The sequence below is a fragment of the Podarcis bocagei genome, assembly GCF_964188305.1.
Source record: "Podarcis bocagei genome assembly, chromosome: 14".
NCBI classification, from domain to species: domain Eukaryota; kingdom Metazoa; phylum Chordata; class Lepidosauria; order Squamata; family Lacertidae; genus Podarcis; species Podarcis bocagei.
In genome coordinates, this window is record NC_138139.1 from 5007649 (window position 1) to 5023685 (window position 16037).

At 46.7% G+C, this 16037-nt stretch overlaps 1 protein-coding gene across 5 annotated transcripts in view; it reads left to right on the forward strand.

Annotated features, from left to right (window-relative positions):
- TLN2 (talin 2) overlaps positions 1-16037 on the forward strand; it is a 184411-nt gene that overhangs the window by 97017 nt on the left and 71357 nt on the right. For 4 of the 5 annotated variants that reach the window (XM_081170483.1, XM_081170485.1, XM_081170481.1 and 1 more), the window contains exons 10-19: positions 2327-2482; positions 3856-3957; positions 4950-5026; positions 6736-6916; positions 8151-8264; positions 9188-9296; positions 10654-10862; positions 12727-12825; positions 13840-14007; positions 14912-15204. In XM_081170483.1, the coding sequence (XP_081026609.1) occupies positions 2327-2482; positions 3856-3957; positions 4950-5026; positions 6736-6916; positions 8151-8264; positions 9188-9296; positions 10654-10862; positions 12727-12825; positions 13840-14007; positions 14912-15204 (1508 nt within the window). Of the gene's footprint in view, positions 1-2326; positions 2483-3855; positions 3958-4949; positions 5027-6735; positions 6917-8150; positions 8265-9187; positions 9297-10653; positions 10863-12726; positions 12826-13839; positions 14008-14911; positions 15207-16037 lie in introns of all 5 variants that reach the window. The other variant, XM_081170484.1, reaches the window with a different exon arrangement.

The window sequence follows — 16037 nt, forward strand, 5'->3', positions numbered from 1 at the left end:
GTGAAGGAAGGCCATGGCAGTATCTGGGGCTTGAGTTACTGAAGCACAATCCAGCCCCTTGGGAGCGCAGGGATCTGCTGCTTCTGCACCCCTGATAGGTGGCCAACGACCTTTGTTTAAAAGACTCTAGCCAAGGAGAGCCTGCCTCCTTCCAAGACTGACTGTTCCACCGTCCAATACCACGGAAGGAGGGCTTCCAGCTGCCCCGCCCCCTTAGAACACAAGAAGAGCCTGCTGGATTGGGCCAAAGGCCCAAAGAATCCAGCCTCCGGGTCTCACAGGGGCCAGACAGATGATGATGATGATGATGATGATGATGATGATGATGATGATTTATTTATACCCTGCCCATCTGGCTGAGTTTCCCCAGCCACTCTGGGCGGCTTCCAATCAAGTGTTAAAAACAATACAGCATTAAATAATAAAAATTTCCCTAAAGAGGACTGCCTTCAGATGTCTTTTAAAGACAAGATAGCTGCTTATTTCCTTCACATCTGAAGGGAGGGCGTTCCACAGGGTGGGCGCCACTACCGAGAAGGCCCTGTGTCTGGTTCCCTGTAACCTCACTTCTCGCAATGAGGGAACTGCCAGAAGGCCCTCAGTGCTGGATCTCAGTGTCCGGGCTGAATGATGGGGGTGGAGACACTCCTTCAGGTATACAGGACTGAGGCCGTTTAGGGCTTTCAAGGGCAGCACCAACACTTTGCATTGTGCTCGGAAAGATACCGGGGGCCAATGCAGATCTCTCAGGACCAGTGTAATGGGTCCCGGCAGTCCAGCTGCCGCATTCTGGATTAATCAGTGAGACCTACAAGCAGGACCTCCAGCAGCTCCAGCAGCTTCCAGCAACTGGCATTCAGAAGAACGCTGTCTCTGACCATGGAGGACAGCAGAGCCATCATGGCTAGTAGCCACTAGTAGCCCTCCCTGCTTCTAGGAACCTTGTAAGGAATTGGCGCAAGAGAGGGGCTGCGTGTAACACGATGGGAGGAGTTTCTGTCTAACTGGCGCTGCCAACAGGGCTGTGACTCTTAGGGAAACTGAGGCAGACATTTGATCCAATTAACTTGATCCTTTGCTCCAGTGCTGGATTTATGTATAAGCTAAACAAGCTATAGCTTCGGGCCCCACTCTCTTGGGGGCCCCCCAAAAAAATTAAAGGGGAAAAAAATACTGGATGTACATTTCCAACATATAAGATAAAAAACAAATAAAATAAAACCTACATACAGCAACAGTGTTTTGTGTTGTGTAGGCTCCTATGATGTAAGTCATGGGCCCTGCCTGCTAGCCTGCTCCCGAAAATATCACTGGTTTGCTCCTTTCTATATATAGGGTGCCTACATTCTGCATGGACTGGTTGCATGGCCACATGGGCAAATGGCTTTAGATACCTATTAGGTCCATCAGTTACCATATAGCCTATATTCAACACAAAAAACAGTGACAATTTGTTGTTGACAAAGGACAGCTGGACATATAAAGGGCCCTATTACCTTCAGGAGCTGAGGGCCTCATCAAACCTTAATCCTGCTAAGCTCATTTGTGGCTTGAACATCTAGGACCAAGTTGAAACTGACTAGACTTCCTTGTTGTTTTTGCTACTGCCAGGAGATGTAGTGATGCAACATTTGGAATATTGAATGTTGTTCTTTGTTTGCCGCTACATTTCCTGTATGTAGCATGTTTATTGCCATTTTAATATTTTAATGTTTCAATATTTTAATGTTGTATTTTAATTTTGTTTTTAAGTTGTAATCATTCAACTTGTTTTTATTATTGCTTGTAAGCCACTCTGAGCCCGGCCTTGGCTGGGGAGGGCGGGGTATAAATAAAAATTATTATTATTATTAAGAAATTATTCCTGCAGTTGTTGATTTTTATGATTTCTCAAACATCGTAAGCCACTGTGAGCATGATTCTTTGCAGAGAGACAGCATGTGGTGACGATGTTGAACAGCTTAAGCTGTTGGTTAGTTCTTTCGAGTGTTTGTTGGTTTGTTTATTTTTAACTTATTTCACAGAAATTATATGCTGTTGATTCAAATGAAAGACCCCTAAGTGGTTTGCAAAAGACAATGTAGAACATTAAAAAAAAACCACAAATGAAAGCAGACATTAAAACAAAGTTATATTTATGAAAGAGAGAATGGAATTTGTAATTTTTAAACAGGGATGTTTAAAACTAACAGGGCATGCGAAACTGCAGGCTTAGATTGGTATGTTTATTTTGCCTACCCAAAGCTCAGGCCACAGGTCCCCCCCCCCCATTCTGAATGGAGACTTGCGTCAGCTGCCCAGTTCTTCATCCATTCTTCCTTCACAGGAGAAAATGAAGGGGAAGAACAAGCTGGTCCCTCGTCTGCTGGGCATCACGAAGGAGTCAGTGATGCGTGTGGATGAAAAGACCAAGGAGGTCCTCCAGGAGTGGCCGCTGACCACTGTCAAGCGCTGGGCGGCCTCGCCAAAAAGCTTCACTCTGGTAATCTCTTTGTGAGGGGGAAGTGAGATGGGTGGGAGGAGTAGCCTCGTCGTGATGACTCAGTTTCCACCCTGATGGTCAGTCTCCTCTCAACAGAGGCCTTGAGGCCTCCAGGAAGGATGTGGAACCTGTGGTCATCCAGGTGTTGTTGGACTCCAACTCCAACGAATTTAGATTACAGTGGTACCTTGGGTTAAGAACTTAATTCCTTCCGGAGGTCCGTTCTTAACCTGCAACTGTTCTTAATCTGAAGCACCACTTTAGCTAATGGGGCTTCCCGCTGCCGCTGCACAATTTCTGTTCTCATCCTGAAGCAAAGTTCTTAATCCGAGGTACTATTTCTGGGTTAGCAGAGTCTGTAACCTGAAGCGTCTGTAACCTGAAGCGTCTGTAACCCGAGGTACCACTGTACTTTAACATGTTATATGTGGGGCTGCCTCCGAAGATGCTTCAGAAACTTCAACTGGTGCAGAATTCAGTGGCCACTGCTATCACTGAAGCAACAAGGCCAATACTGTCTCAGTTTTTCAAACCCATTTGGCTAGTGATAGCCTGCTTAGACCAATGTCAAGAACACCCACAGACAACTCCTTCTAAAAAGTCCTGTTACATCATTCAGATGCCAATTCCTGCCTTCATCTCTCCCTCCCTTGCAGTGTCACCTGAAGCAGGTCACTCCCAGGGGTCTACTCCTGGGAGTCTTCGGCACAAGGGTCTTCCCTGTCATCAGCTACCTGGTCCTTTTAACTGGAGACACTTCCAGGGATTGGACCTGGGACCTTCTGCATGCAGAGCAGGTGTTCTTCTGCCCAAGAAGCTGTGGCCCCTTCCCACACCCTACTAGATGGGAATCTGATGTGCTTGGTGTTGAGCCCCCAATAGAAAAATAAAATTACAACCTGGCCTGATTGCACCAAGTTCATGAAAACAGGGTTGGCAATTACTCTGGAAGACCTTGTTCTGCCTCCGCTGCCCATCTTCAGGCCTTTACACTCTGCTTCTGTTTATCATCAGTAGAATGGTACTAATAGTGAAGTGGAGCGTGGGTGGCTCTGGGGTCTAAACCACTGAGCCTCTTGGGCTTGCTAATCAGAAGGTCAGCAGTTCAAATCTGTACAATGGTGGTGAGCTCCCATTGCTCTGTCCTAGCTTCTGCCAACCCAGCAGTTCAAAAGCATGCCAATGCAAGTAGATAAATGACCCAGAAAGCTGTCTGTGGACAAATGCCAGCTCCCTCAGTCTGAAGTGAGATGAGCACCGCACCCCATAGTCGCCTTTGACTGGACTTGACTGTCCAGGGGTCATTTACCTTTACCATTTTACCTTACTAATGGCAAATTACTTTAGAAATAATAAATGTCTCATTTCCTTAGGATTTTGGGGAGTATCAAGAAAGTTACTACTCAGTGCAAACCACTGAAGGGGAGCAGATCTCGCAACTAATTGCAGGTTACATTGACATCATCCTCAAGAAGGTAAATGCTCTGATGATCTTCGGGAAAGAAACTATGTCATGCGGTTTTGTTGAAAGATTTCTGGGTGTGAAGCTGGGTCCGTGGTATTAGTGGGTTTTATGTGTTTATTTACACTAATTCATGGAAAGGCAAACTCTTAGTACTTTGCTGAGTGGGAGAGAAGCTGCCAGCTTTGCCTGGGGATGGAAAGTTAGGGCCTGATACAGCTAAAAGATCATTTCCCCCCCTCCTAATACTCCAATGGGTTCCAGTAAGTGATGGAGCTTTCAGGGCCCGACCAGTGGACAGAGATCTGGGGCTCCACACAGCTCAGGGGTTACCCAAACACCCAGAAACAGCATGGCTGAGGCCCTGTTATTTTTCTTGAAATGCTGGCTGTGCTGGCATGCAGAGAGCTTTGCACTTCAATAATAATAATAATAATAATAATAATAATAATAATAATAATAATAATAATAATTCTAGCCTTGCATTTACTCTCCATAGTAAAGAGCTCTGTGTGTTCTGTGTGTCAATCCAGCGCCACTTCCTAAGATGTCCTGGAAGTTGGTATGCACTGCTGGAGGGGGCTTTTATTCCACAGCATTTAAAGAAAAATTAAAACCTCCTCAGCCCCCACATACAACAAAATAAGGTAAACAGCACAAACCCTCCTGAGCTCACCCCTCCGCTGCCTTTTTCCAGGGAGGGAGCAGGATAGAGTTGGCCAGAGGGGCAGGTGAGATGGACATACCTGGTCTGAAGACGCCATCAAACTTGGCAGTGCTCAAAGCGTCTATGTTCTAGTCAGGCGCTCCACCTCTTCCTGGCTCTCTGGCATAGCCTAAGAGAGTCTGTGGGCAAAGTGACTCTCAGAGTCACATAGTGTGGAGTCTGCAGCCAGGGGTGGATCCCAGTGTTTCAGAAAAAGCAACTCTTAGCTTGGAAAATGGGCTGCATTTACAAAGAGGAGGTGATGGCTGAAGTTCTCTCTGGTGTCTCCTGTTCTGCAGAAGCAAAGTAAGGACCGTTTTGGACTGGAAGGGGATGAGGAATCCACAATGCTGGAAGAATCCGTATCGCCTAAAAAGTATGTTGTTATGCATAACATTATTGCAAATGAAAATCTTTAATCTTGCTGTGTTGAATTATATAACCTCTGTCCTGTAACTGCCCCAGGCTGTGTAAAGTCGTGGAGCTTTTCCCTCTATTGCATTGCCCCAGTTAACGCAAAACCAAGCAAAAACCCTTTACTGAGATGGTTCCATGGAAATTTGGAATTCCTTGGAAACTTAGCAAGATTTCCTCACTTAGAAGGTCATTAGTGGCAGGCAGGCAAAGCACCCTCAAAAGAGGCAGGCGGATGAAATATTTGGGGTGCCACTTTTTATTTGCTTAGTTTAAAAATGAAAACAAAAAGTGGGATGCTGTCACTCTTCCCTTCAGTGTGTAGCTGAGCTCGAAAAGTACAACACAAGGAAAGTACTTTTATTTATAAAAGTATTTGCATACCTTCATTTAAAAATCAGCATGGTTAATAATAATAATAATAATAATAATAATAATAATAATAATAATAATAATTTTTTATTATTATTTCTACCCCACCCATCTGACTGGGTTTCCGCAGCCGCTCTGGGTAGCTTTTCAACAGAACATTAAAAACAGAATAAAACTTCAAACATTAAAAACTTCCCTAAACAGGGCTGCCTTCAGATGTCTTCTAAAAGTCGGATAGTTGTTTATTTCCTTGGCATCTGACAGGAGAGCATTCCACAGGAAGGGCACCACTATTGTGAAGGCCCTCTTCCTGGTTCCTGGTAACCTCACTTCTCGCAGTGAGGGAACTACCAAAAGTCCCTCGGAGCTGGACCTCAGTGTCCAGGCTGAACGATGTTTACAACAATTTTGCATAAACCATATGATGAAAACCATATGAACAAGTTAAAATCAGAAATCAGCTAAGTGTTGTAGAAAGACATATTCCAAATTGTCTGCACAGGCCTGGCAGAACAGAAGAATTTTCAGCAGGCATTTAAAAGTTGGCACAGAAGGCACCTGCTGAATCTCTCTTGGCAGGGCATTCCACAAGGCTTGGTCCATGACACTGAAGGCTCGGTTTCTTGTTGTTGTCAGATGAGCCTTGCCGGTGACATTCCTGCAGATGATATTAGTGATCTGGCTGGGATATAAAGGTTTGGGTGGTCCCTGAGGTACCCTGGACCTAAGTTGTTCTGGGCTTTGTAAATGAAAGCAGGGACCTTGGTAGTAGAAGGGCAGCCAGTGCAAGTGCTTAAAGAATGGGGTCACAGGCTCTCCACCAGCTGCCCCCATCAACAGTTTGGCCGCTGCTTCTGCACCAGCTGGAGCTTCCAAAGATGCCCAAATCTTCATCATTGACTGGTGTGGGGAACTTCAGGCTCCAGGGGTCAATGTGGCCCTCCAGGCATCTTGGTTGAGACCTTCAGGTTTCTCCCTAGGCCATGCCCCTCCCTGGCCCTGCTATCCATCCTTCTCAAGTGCTTTTTCTGAGCTGGAATGGAGATGCCTCTTGCTTGCTTGGAAGGAGGTGCGTATGTGTAGTACTTTTGGCTTTTGATTGCTGGAATGCAGTGTACCCCACCCAATCTGGCTGGAAACTCTGGGTTCAGCACCCCATTAAACCACTTCCAGGATTGTTGCAAGGAAAAAAGGGTAAGAGAAAAATTTTTCTGCATTGAGCTTCTTGGAGCAAGGTAAAAACAAACCGGGGGGAAATCCACAAGTTTTTGCAGTCGCATCCCATGCTTTGCTTTGCAGATCGACAATCTTGCAGCAGCAGTTCAACCGAACGGGGAAAGTAGAGCATGGCTCTGTCGCTCTGCCAGCTGTCATGCGTTCAGGCTCCACGGGGCCAGAGACCTTCAACGTTGGCAGCATGCCTTCTCCGCAGCAGCAGGTGACCGTTGGCCAAATGCACAGAGGGCACATGCCTCCCTTGGTAAGCAACCCTTTGGTCTTTTCTTATCCTCCCCACCAACACGTAACCTCTTCCTGGTTTTTACCTGGGGTTTTCACCCTTCTGAAAATGTTCTTTCAGAGCTTCAAGACACAAATTGGGGGGTGGGGGGCAGTGATGCCACAGGCAGAAGGGTGCTAGGAGCACAGGAAGCAGACTCATAACAGGCCAGGCCATCCATTGGTCCATCTGGCTGGCTCCATGGCTTGAGCTGTGCCTCAGTTGGGGATACTGGCTGTAGAATGTCCTGTAAAGGTCAACTGTGCTTTGGGTTAGTGGAGCAGAGGAGTTAAAACTCTGAATAGCCTGATTTTCCCACCCTATTACTTGCTTCTTACAATGACACATCCCTGTCATGTCATGCTTCCGGCAGCTAAGAAGCTGAAGACAGAACTGTAAAGGAACAGACTTATAAGTTCACAGCTTCTTATTGCCACTGCCAGCCAAGGATCATTATTCCCGGCTGAGTGGTACATTGAAGCATCAGGATGTTTCATCTCTTTAGTTTTCCCTCAGTAAAACCTTTTAATGCACATGTCAATCAGCAATTGAAAGCATTTGCTGATGAACCTGGTGTGGTGTCAGGACTCTGGGAGGATTCCGGTCACTTACCCCAGAAGAGATTCAAAGCCGAGTTTGTGTCCTTCGTCTGTGGACAATCATCAGGCTCATCCATCACAACAGCCTTTGTACTGGAAGGTGGCGACCCACCTCAGCTTTCCTCAGATTTATTTAGAAAGAGGAAAAGGTCAAGCCAGCAGTGGGGAGCCTTGGACTCCTGTGCCAAACATGCCCCCGGGTCACAACCCTCACCAGCCCTGCTTCTGCCTGAGTAGGATGTGACTGTTTCTAACTGAGGCAGCTTTAGATGTGACCCAATGAATAGTGCTGGTGGCGACAGGCCGCTCCCACCCACCTGCCCACCCTGATGCAGATATTATCTCTTGCTCTAACAGTTGTTGACAGATTTAGTTGTGGTAGAATCCCTGGCGAAAATAACCTCACTTGACTCTTCCTCCTCGAACTGCCCAGCACGGATCCCTCAGAGCACGCTCGGCTGATCTTTGTTGCTCTTGATTATTTGACCTCATTATGTTTGCTGCGCACTCCTCGTCTTGGGGGATGAGGTGTCTTTTTCTGAAAATCTCTCCCAAGAGCTCAGAGCTGCCTGTGAACTGCCCCTGGCACCTTTCTCCCCCACCTTCTTCCTCCCTAGACCTCTGCCCAGCAGGCCCTGATGGGAACCATCAACACCAGCATGCATGCGGTTCAGCAGGCCCAGGCCGACCTGACCGAAGTGGACAGCCTCCCGCCGTTAGGAAACGACATGGTAAGTCCGGGGCCAGTTAAGCAGAGCTGTTATGTACTGATGTTCTCACCCTGGGCTGCAGGTGTGCAGGAGGGGAGGGGGGGCAACACGCACCTGCCATTCCCCTCTGTTGCAGATTGAAGTCTTTTCACATGGTAGGTGATGCGCCCCAAAAACTAACCTGCAGTGGAGGATGCCATCTCATCCCATTGCCAGTACTGAACGAGGAATCAGCTGCCAGGCCAACCTCATTCTGAACATGAAATTGAGGGGTGTCAGGGGAGGGTCTCATCTTACCCTTTGCCTCAGACAGCAAAATGTCTTGGGCTGGCCAAGCAGAAACCTAATGGAGGTGGGCTGTGTGATAGTTTGCTGATTTCCCCATGTATCCAGATGCCTGCGCTGCATTTTGGCAGGCCTTTCAAGAAAATGTTCTTCCGCCGTTATGCAAAGCGGTGTTAAATCTGGCAATTCGCAGCATGCAGTTGGGTGCCCCTCCCTGTAGGAAACAACCAGATTCACCAATCTGTGAACAAGCCCTTTGTCAGCTCTTGTTACAGTCTCACTGGCGCTCAAGTCATAGGTCTGCTCCGCCCCGTTCTGTGTAGATTTTCTGACAGAATCCACACAAATGGTCCACACAGGGCTTCCCCTAAGATACACATCTTTCAATACTTTTCGTGGCACTGTCCTGTGAAATAAACATTTTTCCTGTAAAATACATACTGTTACTGTTTTGCATACCTTGAATCTGGAGAAACGCATCATCTGTTGTGTTTGATCCGTGAGCTAATTTGGACTACCAAATCCGGTCTGTACACTACAAAAGCAGACTGAACAGATTCCTACCCAATCCCTGCCTCTGACTTGAGCCTACTCACTTCAGTGTCTCTTCTTTCAGGTGGCTATGCATGTTGAAGCTGACCTTTTCTGTTGCTTTCTAGGCTTCCAGAGTTTGGGTTCAGAACAAAGTGGATGAATCCAAACATGAAATACACTCCCAGGTTGATGCCATCACTGCAGGAACAGCTTCTGTTGTGAACCTTACAGCGGGTGAGTTGGCAGTCGCTGGTGTGCAGGTTCCTCTGCAGTGTCATGCTGGCTTATGGGTCATTCAAGAGCCTTCCCTTCTGCAGATGGCTGCAGACCTTCATGCGGGAGAAATGGAGGACTATGGGTGGATTCAGATGGCAATGCTAAAACATCATTTGGAACTGTACAAACAAGCCTAAGGAACGTAGGAATCTGCCTTAGAGCAGGTCAGACAATTAGTTCAGATTGCTCAGTTGTTATTTACTTTGACTGGCGGCAGCTCTCCAGGGTCGCAGGTAGAAAAGAATCTTTCTCATCGCAGATTTGGAGAAAGTGGAGAAGGAAATGTTTTTCTCCCTGTCTCATAACACTAGACTGTGTGGTCATCTAATGAAGCTGAACATTGGATTTTTCATGCAGCACTTAGTTTTTTTTAAAAAAAATATTTTCTTGATTTACAAAAATATGTATGTGCAGTGCCTCTCTTTCAGGTTGTAGAGTCTTTTCTACAGATCAGTTCCATTTGATGTGAGACATTAGTGTTGTGTACAGTATAAGGTGGGGGAGGGGGTGGTAAAGCTTATATTCTTTTACTTAGTGTGTGCACGAGGTTTTTGTGTCAGTGTCACGTGGGTAAGTTCTCTTTCTATTCATTTATTATTTTCCCTTGGCAGTGAGAAGGGGGGAGCAGGCCATGATTGGTTGTCTTTAGTTGACCGCAGTGAGAGTTGTTAGCGTGTGGGGGGACTGTTGGGTCAGGTTAGCCATGTTGATTCATACGCTTTCAGCGGGTTCTTGTTGTTGGGCTGTTTGTGTAATAAAGGGGAGCTGGTTTGTTTTGTTTTCTTCTTGTTTTTATTATGTACTTTGTGGTTTTATTCTGTGATTCTATGCTGTGCCCCACCCTGAGATCTTTGGATGAAGAGTGGTATACAAATATAATAATAATAAAGTGTCAGTGCAGTAGCACTAAAACCTTAGTGCAGAGATGGAGACCCGAAGGCCATTCAGAAGTTGTTGGGACTACAGCTTTCATCAGCCTCGGCCAGCATGATCAGTGGGGAGGGACAATGGGAGTTGTAGTACAACAGGGCACCAGGTTGAGTAAGGCTTCTATATAAAATATAGGCTAGGGACACGGAACCTGTGGACCTCCAAGTGTTTGTTGGAGTCCAACACCCATCAGCCCCAGCCAGTGTGTTCAGCTATCAGGAATGATGGGAGTTGTAGTCCAACAACATTTGGAAGGCAGCAAGTTCCCAAGCCGTGACTTAGTAAACAAAAGAAAAGAAAACATTGTTAACTGCTGGTCTCTGTGTTGACTTTAGGGGCTATTCATTTACTGACCCATCCGTGGCTGATCCTTCCTGTTTGGCAGGTGACCCAGTTGACACGGACTACACTGCTGTGGGGTGTGCGATCACCACCATCTCTTCAAACCTCACTGAGATGTCCAAAGGAGTCAAGCTTCTTGCTGCGCTAATGGATGATGACGTTGGAAGTGGGGAGGACCTATTGAAAGCCGCCCGCACCCTTGCAGGAGCTGTGTCGGACTTGCTGAAGGCTGTGGAGCCAACGTCAGGAGAGGTGAAGTCACAGAACTGACTCATAAGCACAGAGTTCTGACACTAGATACTGGGGGAAGGATATGTTGAAATCTGTGAAAAATTGCACAGTTGCATTTTTTTAAGGGTACTTCCCAATGGCAAGATTATGTAAAAAGGTAAAGGGACCCCTGACCATTAGGTCATGTAGCTCCTTATTAAATGGCTGGGTATAGCAGAGTTGGTCAATGTGGTGTGCTTCTTGTCAAGTATCCCCAGCCTGGTGCCCCCTAATCGTCATTGGACCTCAGCTTGCATCACCTTCCCTCACCATTGCCCATGCTGGCTGGAGCTGATGGCAGTTGTGGTCCAACTGGAAACCAAAGGAGGACAGAGAGCTCTGTGCTCGGGTCTTGCTTGCTGGTTTCCCACAGGCATCTGGTTGGCCACTGTGAAAGCAGGATGTTGGAATGGCTGGACCACTGGCCTGATCCTGCAGGCTCTTCTTGGGATCTTATTTTCCACATTGACTACCCCTGGGGTAGATAGGGTTTTGGCCCTGACCGGTGGTTTGAATCTTCCTGCCTTCTCCTTTGCCGACCCCCTTGGAATGGCTTTCCTTGGATTTTCATCTTCCTAGGTCTTGTCTTGAAACCAATAATCTGTGCTGCTGTGTTGTGTGTGTGCCTTTCTCTTTCTCTTTCTCTTTCTCTCAATCCCCCAAATGACTTACCAGCTGTTAACACACATTCTGCCTCTCCCATGGAGCTCTCCAGAATTTCACCAACTGGGGCATGCTCAGAATTTGCTCATGCTCTCACTTCAGCACAGGGGTCGACTCATGCAGCCCAGCAAGGCTTCTGTTAAGCTACAGATGGCCTGAGCTGTGTTTTCCCTGCTGGAATTCAAATCCTGAGTCCTGTATGTGTATCACGATTTCATACAGGTGATGCTCACATTAATAATTCCTTTCCCAAAATTTTGCTTCACGTTCACTGTTCTGAAGGATGTAAGGCTGATAGTCAAAACGGGAAGTGCCATATTAAGGTAGTACTATTATTGGCCAACCAGATGCCTGTGGGACAATCACAAGCTGGGTCTGAGCACCGGAGTCATTCTCCCCTCCTGTGGGTTCCAGCAGCTGGCATTCAGAAGCATCGTTGTCTCCAACAGTGGAGGCAGAGGCACCAATAGCCTTCTCCACCATGAATTTGCCTTTTAGGCCAACCAAGACTTCACAAATAGCGTGCAAGCTTTGGAGTTCTCTGCAAGTGTTCTGGGAAGAGTTACTGAGAACCTGAAAGCTTACACATTATTTTGTGACATTTTGGTTCACCTAATAAAGGCATTGCTGGGATAAGGAGTTTGGAATGAGTACTAAGTACCTACCTCTACACCGTGATAGTTTTCTCTTGCTTTCCTGAAAATTGATAATGTCTCGAACTTATGGCAGTGAAGTCTCTGGTGCTGACTGGCTAAAGTCATGTTCAGTTGCGCAAAGAACCAAACAGTTTTGCAGTCTGGTTTCTATGAGGGAAGGGGAAGCCGTCCGTTCAGCTGGGATTAAAACCTTGCACATTTATAGGTTGAAGACCTAAGAAGTGATGTAGGGGCATTAATGGGACAAGGAGGCTCAGAGGAAAAGAGACTGAAGAAAAGGTGTAAAGTTAATAATAGACTGAGGATGGGTAGATGAAGACTGAGACTTGAAGAAAGAATTTCCTGGCTGATGATGATGCCTTGTGTATTTAGGCTATAGTTGGATCAGCTCATTTTGGATAAGAGGCCTGCTCTGTGTAGCAACATGCTCTGTCGATGTTCTGGAAAACAAGTGATCTGAGAACCTCACCTCCTTGTATTAGCCTAGTAGCTTAACTTCATAATCTCTTTCTCTTCCCCCTAACTAGCCTCGCCAGACGGTCTTGACAGCAGCCGGGAGCATCGGGCAAGCCAGCGGCGAGCTTCTCAGACAGATCGGAGAAAATGAAACCGATGAACGATTCCAGGTGAGGGCATCTCCTGTGCTGTTCCTTTTCCACCTTGGATCTGAGTAGAACATTGCTGTGAGCGTGTATAATCCAGAGCCACAACTCCCCTGAATAAGTTTTCAATTGGTTACTCCTATGAATTTTAGCTGATTGTTCCATTACTCTGTTGATTTAAATTTACACGTGGGCAAAATTTGTGTATGGGTAAAGCAATATTTCTGAAGCAAGAAGCATTTTCATTTGTTTTTGTCTCTAGATGTTATACAAACACTAGGCAGTTAGGAGATTGGTCTAGGAGGTTTTGCTCCTGTTTATGACTGAGAATACCTCCTTTAAGATGGTGCATTTCAGGTTCGGACTTTTCAAGCAGTTCTGCTTTATATTTATCAGCTGCCCTGTTAATCAGGAATGCCCATTTTTGGTCAATTAAAACTGGTTAATGTAACCAATTAATCAATTAAATATTGTGGCCCCAATATAAATGTTTTCAGTACCATAAGTACATTTTCTGTTCTTACCTTTATCATCATCATCATCACCACCATTATTCCTAACTTCTGTCGTTATTATTTTAAAAAGAGTGCTTTGGGTTTTAGCTTTCAGCACAGGAGAAGGGCTGTAGCTCAGTGGTTGTGCATCTGCTTTGAATGCAGAAGGTTTCAGGTTCAATCCCCGGCATCTCCAGATAGGCCTGTGAAAAGTCTCCTGCCTGAACTCCTAAAGAGCCACTGCCAGTCAGTGTAGACAGTTTGGAGCTCGACTGACCAATGGAACTCAGGGTGACTATATGTCCTCTTTTTTCAAGACACCCCCCCCCCTTTTTTTCATGGCTAGAGTCGTCATAGTGATCCATAGTTAAAAGCAGAAGTCGGCAAATGTGTCCTATTTTATGCTCTTCAAAATCTGGCAACCCTTTCTTTGGTTCCTGTGTTATCATTGGCATACGCTTTGTGATGATAAAATGATGTGTTTATGTCGGAGATAAAACTGAACTAAGCATGAATCTCTTCCTTGACCCTCTGCCTTTTCCAGGATGTGTTGATGAGTCTTGCCAAAGCAGTCGCCAATGCCGCCGCCATGTTGGTGCTGAAGGCCAAGAATGTGGCCCAAGTGGCTGAAGACGCGGTTCTGCAGAACAGGGTGATCGCTGCTGCCACGCAGTGTGCCCTCTCCACTTCTCAACTGGTGGCCTGTGCGAAGGTGCGACTCTGGTGTCGGTGGGAGGTTGGAACCCTTGCAGAATAGTCCGTCAGTAGCTTCTCATAGACAGGAGTTTGGCACAAGGCAGAAAGAGACCCAGAGAAGTCGATAAAAAAGGCCCCAGGAGCTGTGATAACTGCATTGCAGAGGGTTGGACTAGATGACCCTCAGGATCCCTTCCACCTCTGTTGTTCTATGATCCATGAACACATCTGGGGCTGTGCTCTTTTATTTAAAATATGAGCATCACCGGAGAGTGCAAACTGTTTTCTCAATGGATGCTGGCAATATCTAGCACAGCCTTCAACATTCTGATACCGTCCTAATGTGGATTGTAGCCATTGGACCTGCTGAATGAGATGCAGTCCAGCAACATCTGGAGGCCCCCATTGGCTCCCTCTGGGTTGGGCTGCAAGACAGCAGTGGGCCCAAGACCTCCCACCGCCACCTGTGTATCCTGTGTAGCAGGGTTTTATCCTGTTGATCCCACCCCTCAAATGGAGTGGCTTACAAAAAACCAGACACATCCCATTTGTAGAATGCTCTCTCCAGGGACGTTCATCTGGCGCCTTCATTATATATTTTGAGGCGCCAGACAAAAATGTTCCTCTTTGACCAGGCCTTGGGCTGATCAATATTCTACTCTACAGCCTTTTAAATGTCTTTGTGGGAGTTGTTTCTACTTATTTGTGCTTTTATCTTGTATTCTTATCTTGTGAACAACCCTGAGATCTGTTGATGAAGGGCGGGATATAAATCTGATAAATAAAATTCATTGGGTGTCCTTGGGGCATTCAGTCCCTCTCTCAGCCTAAATTCCCACACAGAGTTGTCGTCAAGACTAAGTGAGGGCGGGGCGGCCAGCTCTCCTGTGTCCAACGTGGCGGCTGTGCTTCCGTTACAGGTCGTGAGCCCTACCATCAGCTCCCCTGTGTGTCAGGAGCAGCTGATAGAGGCCGGGAAGCTGGTGGACCGTTCTGTGGAGAACTGTGTCCGAGCCTGCCAGGCGGCCACAGACGACTCCGAGCTGCTCAAGCAGGTCAGCGCAGCCGCCAGCGTGGTGAGCCAGGCCTTGAACGATCTCCTGCAGCACGTCCGCCAGTTCGCCAGCCGGGGGGAGCCCATTGGGCGCTACGACCAGGCCACCGACACCATCATGTGTGTCACCGAGAGCATCTTCAGTTCCATGGGGGACGCTGGTAAGCTGCTTGAATGCGGCAGGTCAGCGTTGATTGGGGCCAAAGGGGTGGGGGGTTAGTTTTCGTATTGCCCTTGACCCCCCTCGCAAGGTTGTTGTACGGATTATATTCAGTGCTGTCTAAGTACCTGGCGTTGTTATTGTTTCCAATATTTGTAGATTGCCATTCACCATTATAGATCAGTAATAAAATGATGCCTCGGTCAAATAGTGTGATGTTTAAAACAATAAAAGGCCACAGGTAAGAACGTGAAGTTGACCTAGTACAACTTCCTTAAAATGCCTGCTAGAATACAGTGGTACCTCGGGTTACATACGCTTCAGGTTACAGACTCTGCTAACCCAGAAATAGTGCTTCAGGTTAAGAGCTTTGCTCCAGGATGAGAACAGAAATTGTGTGGCGGCAGCGGGAGGTCCCATTAGCTAAAGTAGTGCTTCAGGTTAAGAACAATTTCAGGTTAAGAAAGGACCTCCAGAACGAATTAAGTACTTAACCCAAGGTACCACTGTACAAGTATTGTATGCACACAATGCTAAATACTGTATATACAACACTAAATGAGTGTAAAGTCAGGAGCAATGTTTGTTACAGTACATTCAGGAACATTATTTATTTGGAAATGCTACATCCCTGTCCTTCAGGAAATAGATACATGCTCAAAGAATTTACGAAGATCCGACTGTGCTTTCCACAGTGGCCCACCAGGTGCCATTATGAGGAGCCCCCAGTGGGACCCGAACAAAAGAACAGGGCCTCTCCCCACTTGTGATTCCTCCCAGCAAGTGATATTTGGAGGCGATACCTGGAAGTAGTACAAAACCACTTGCCACC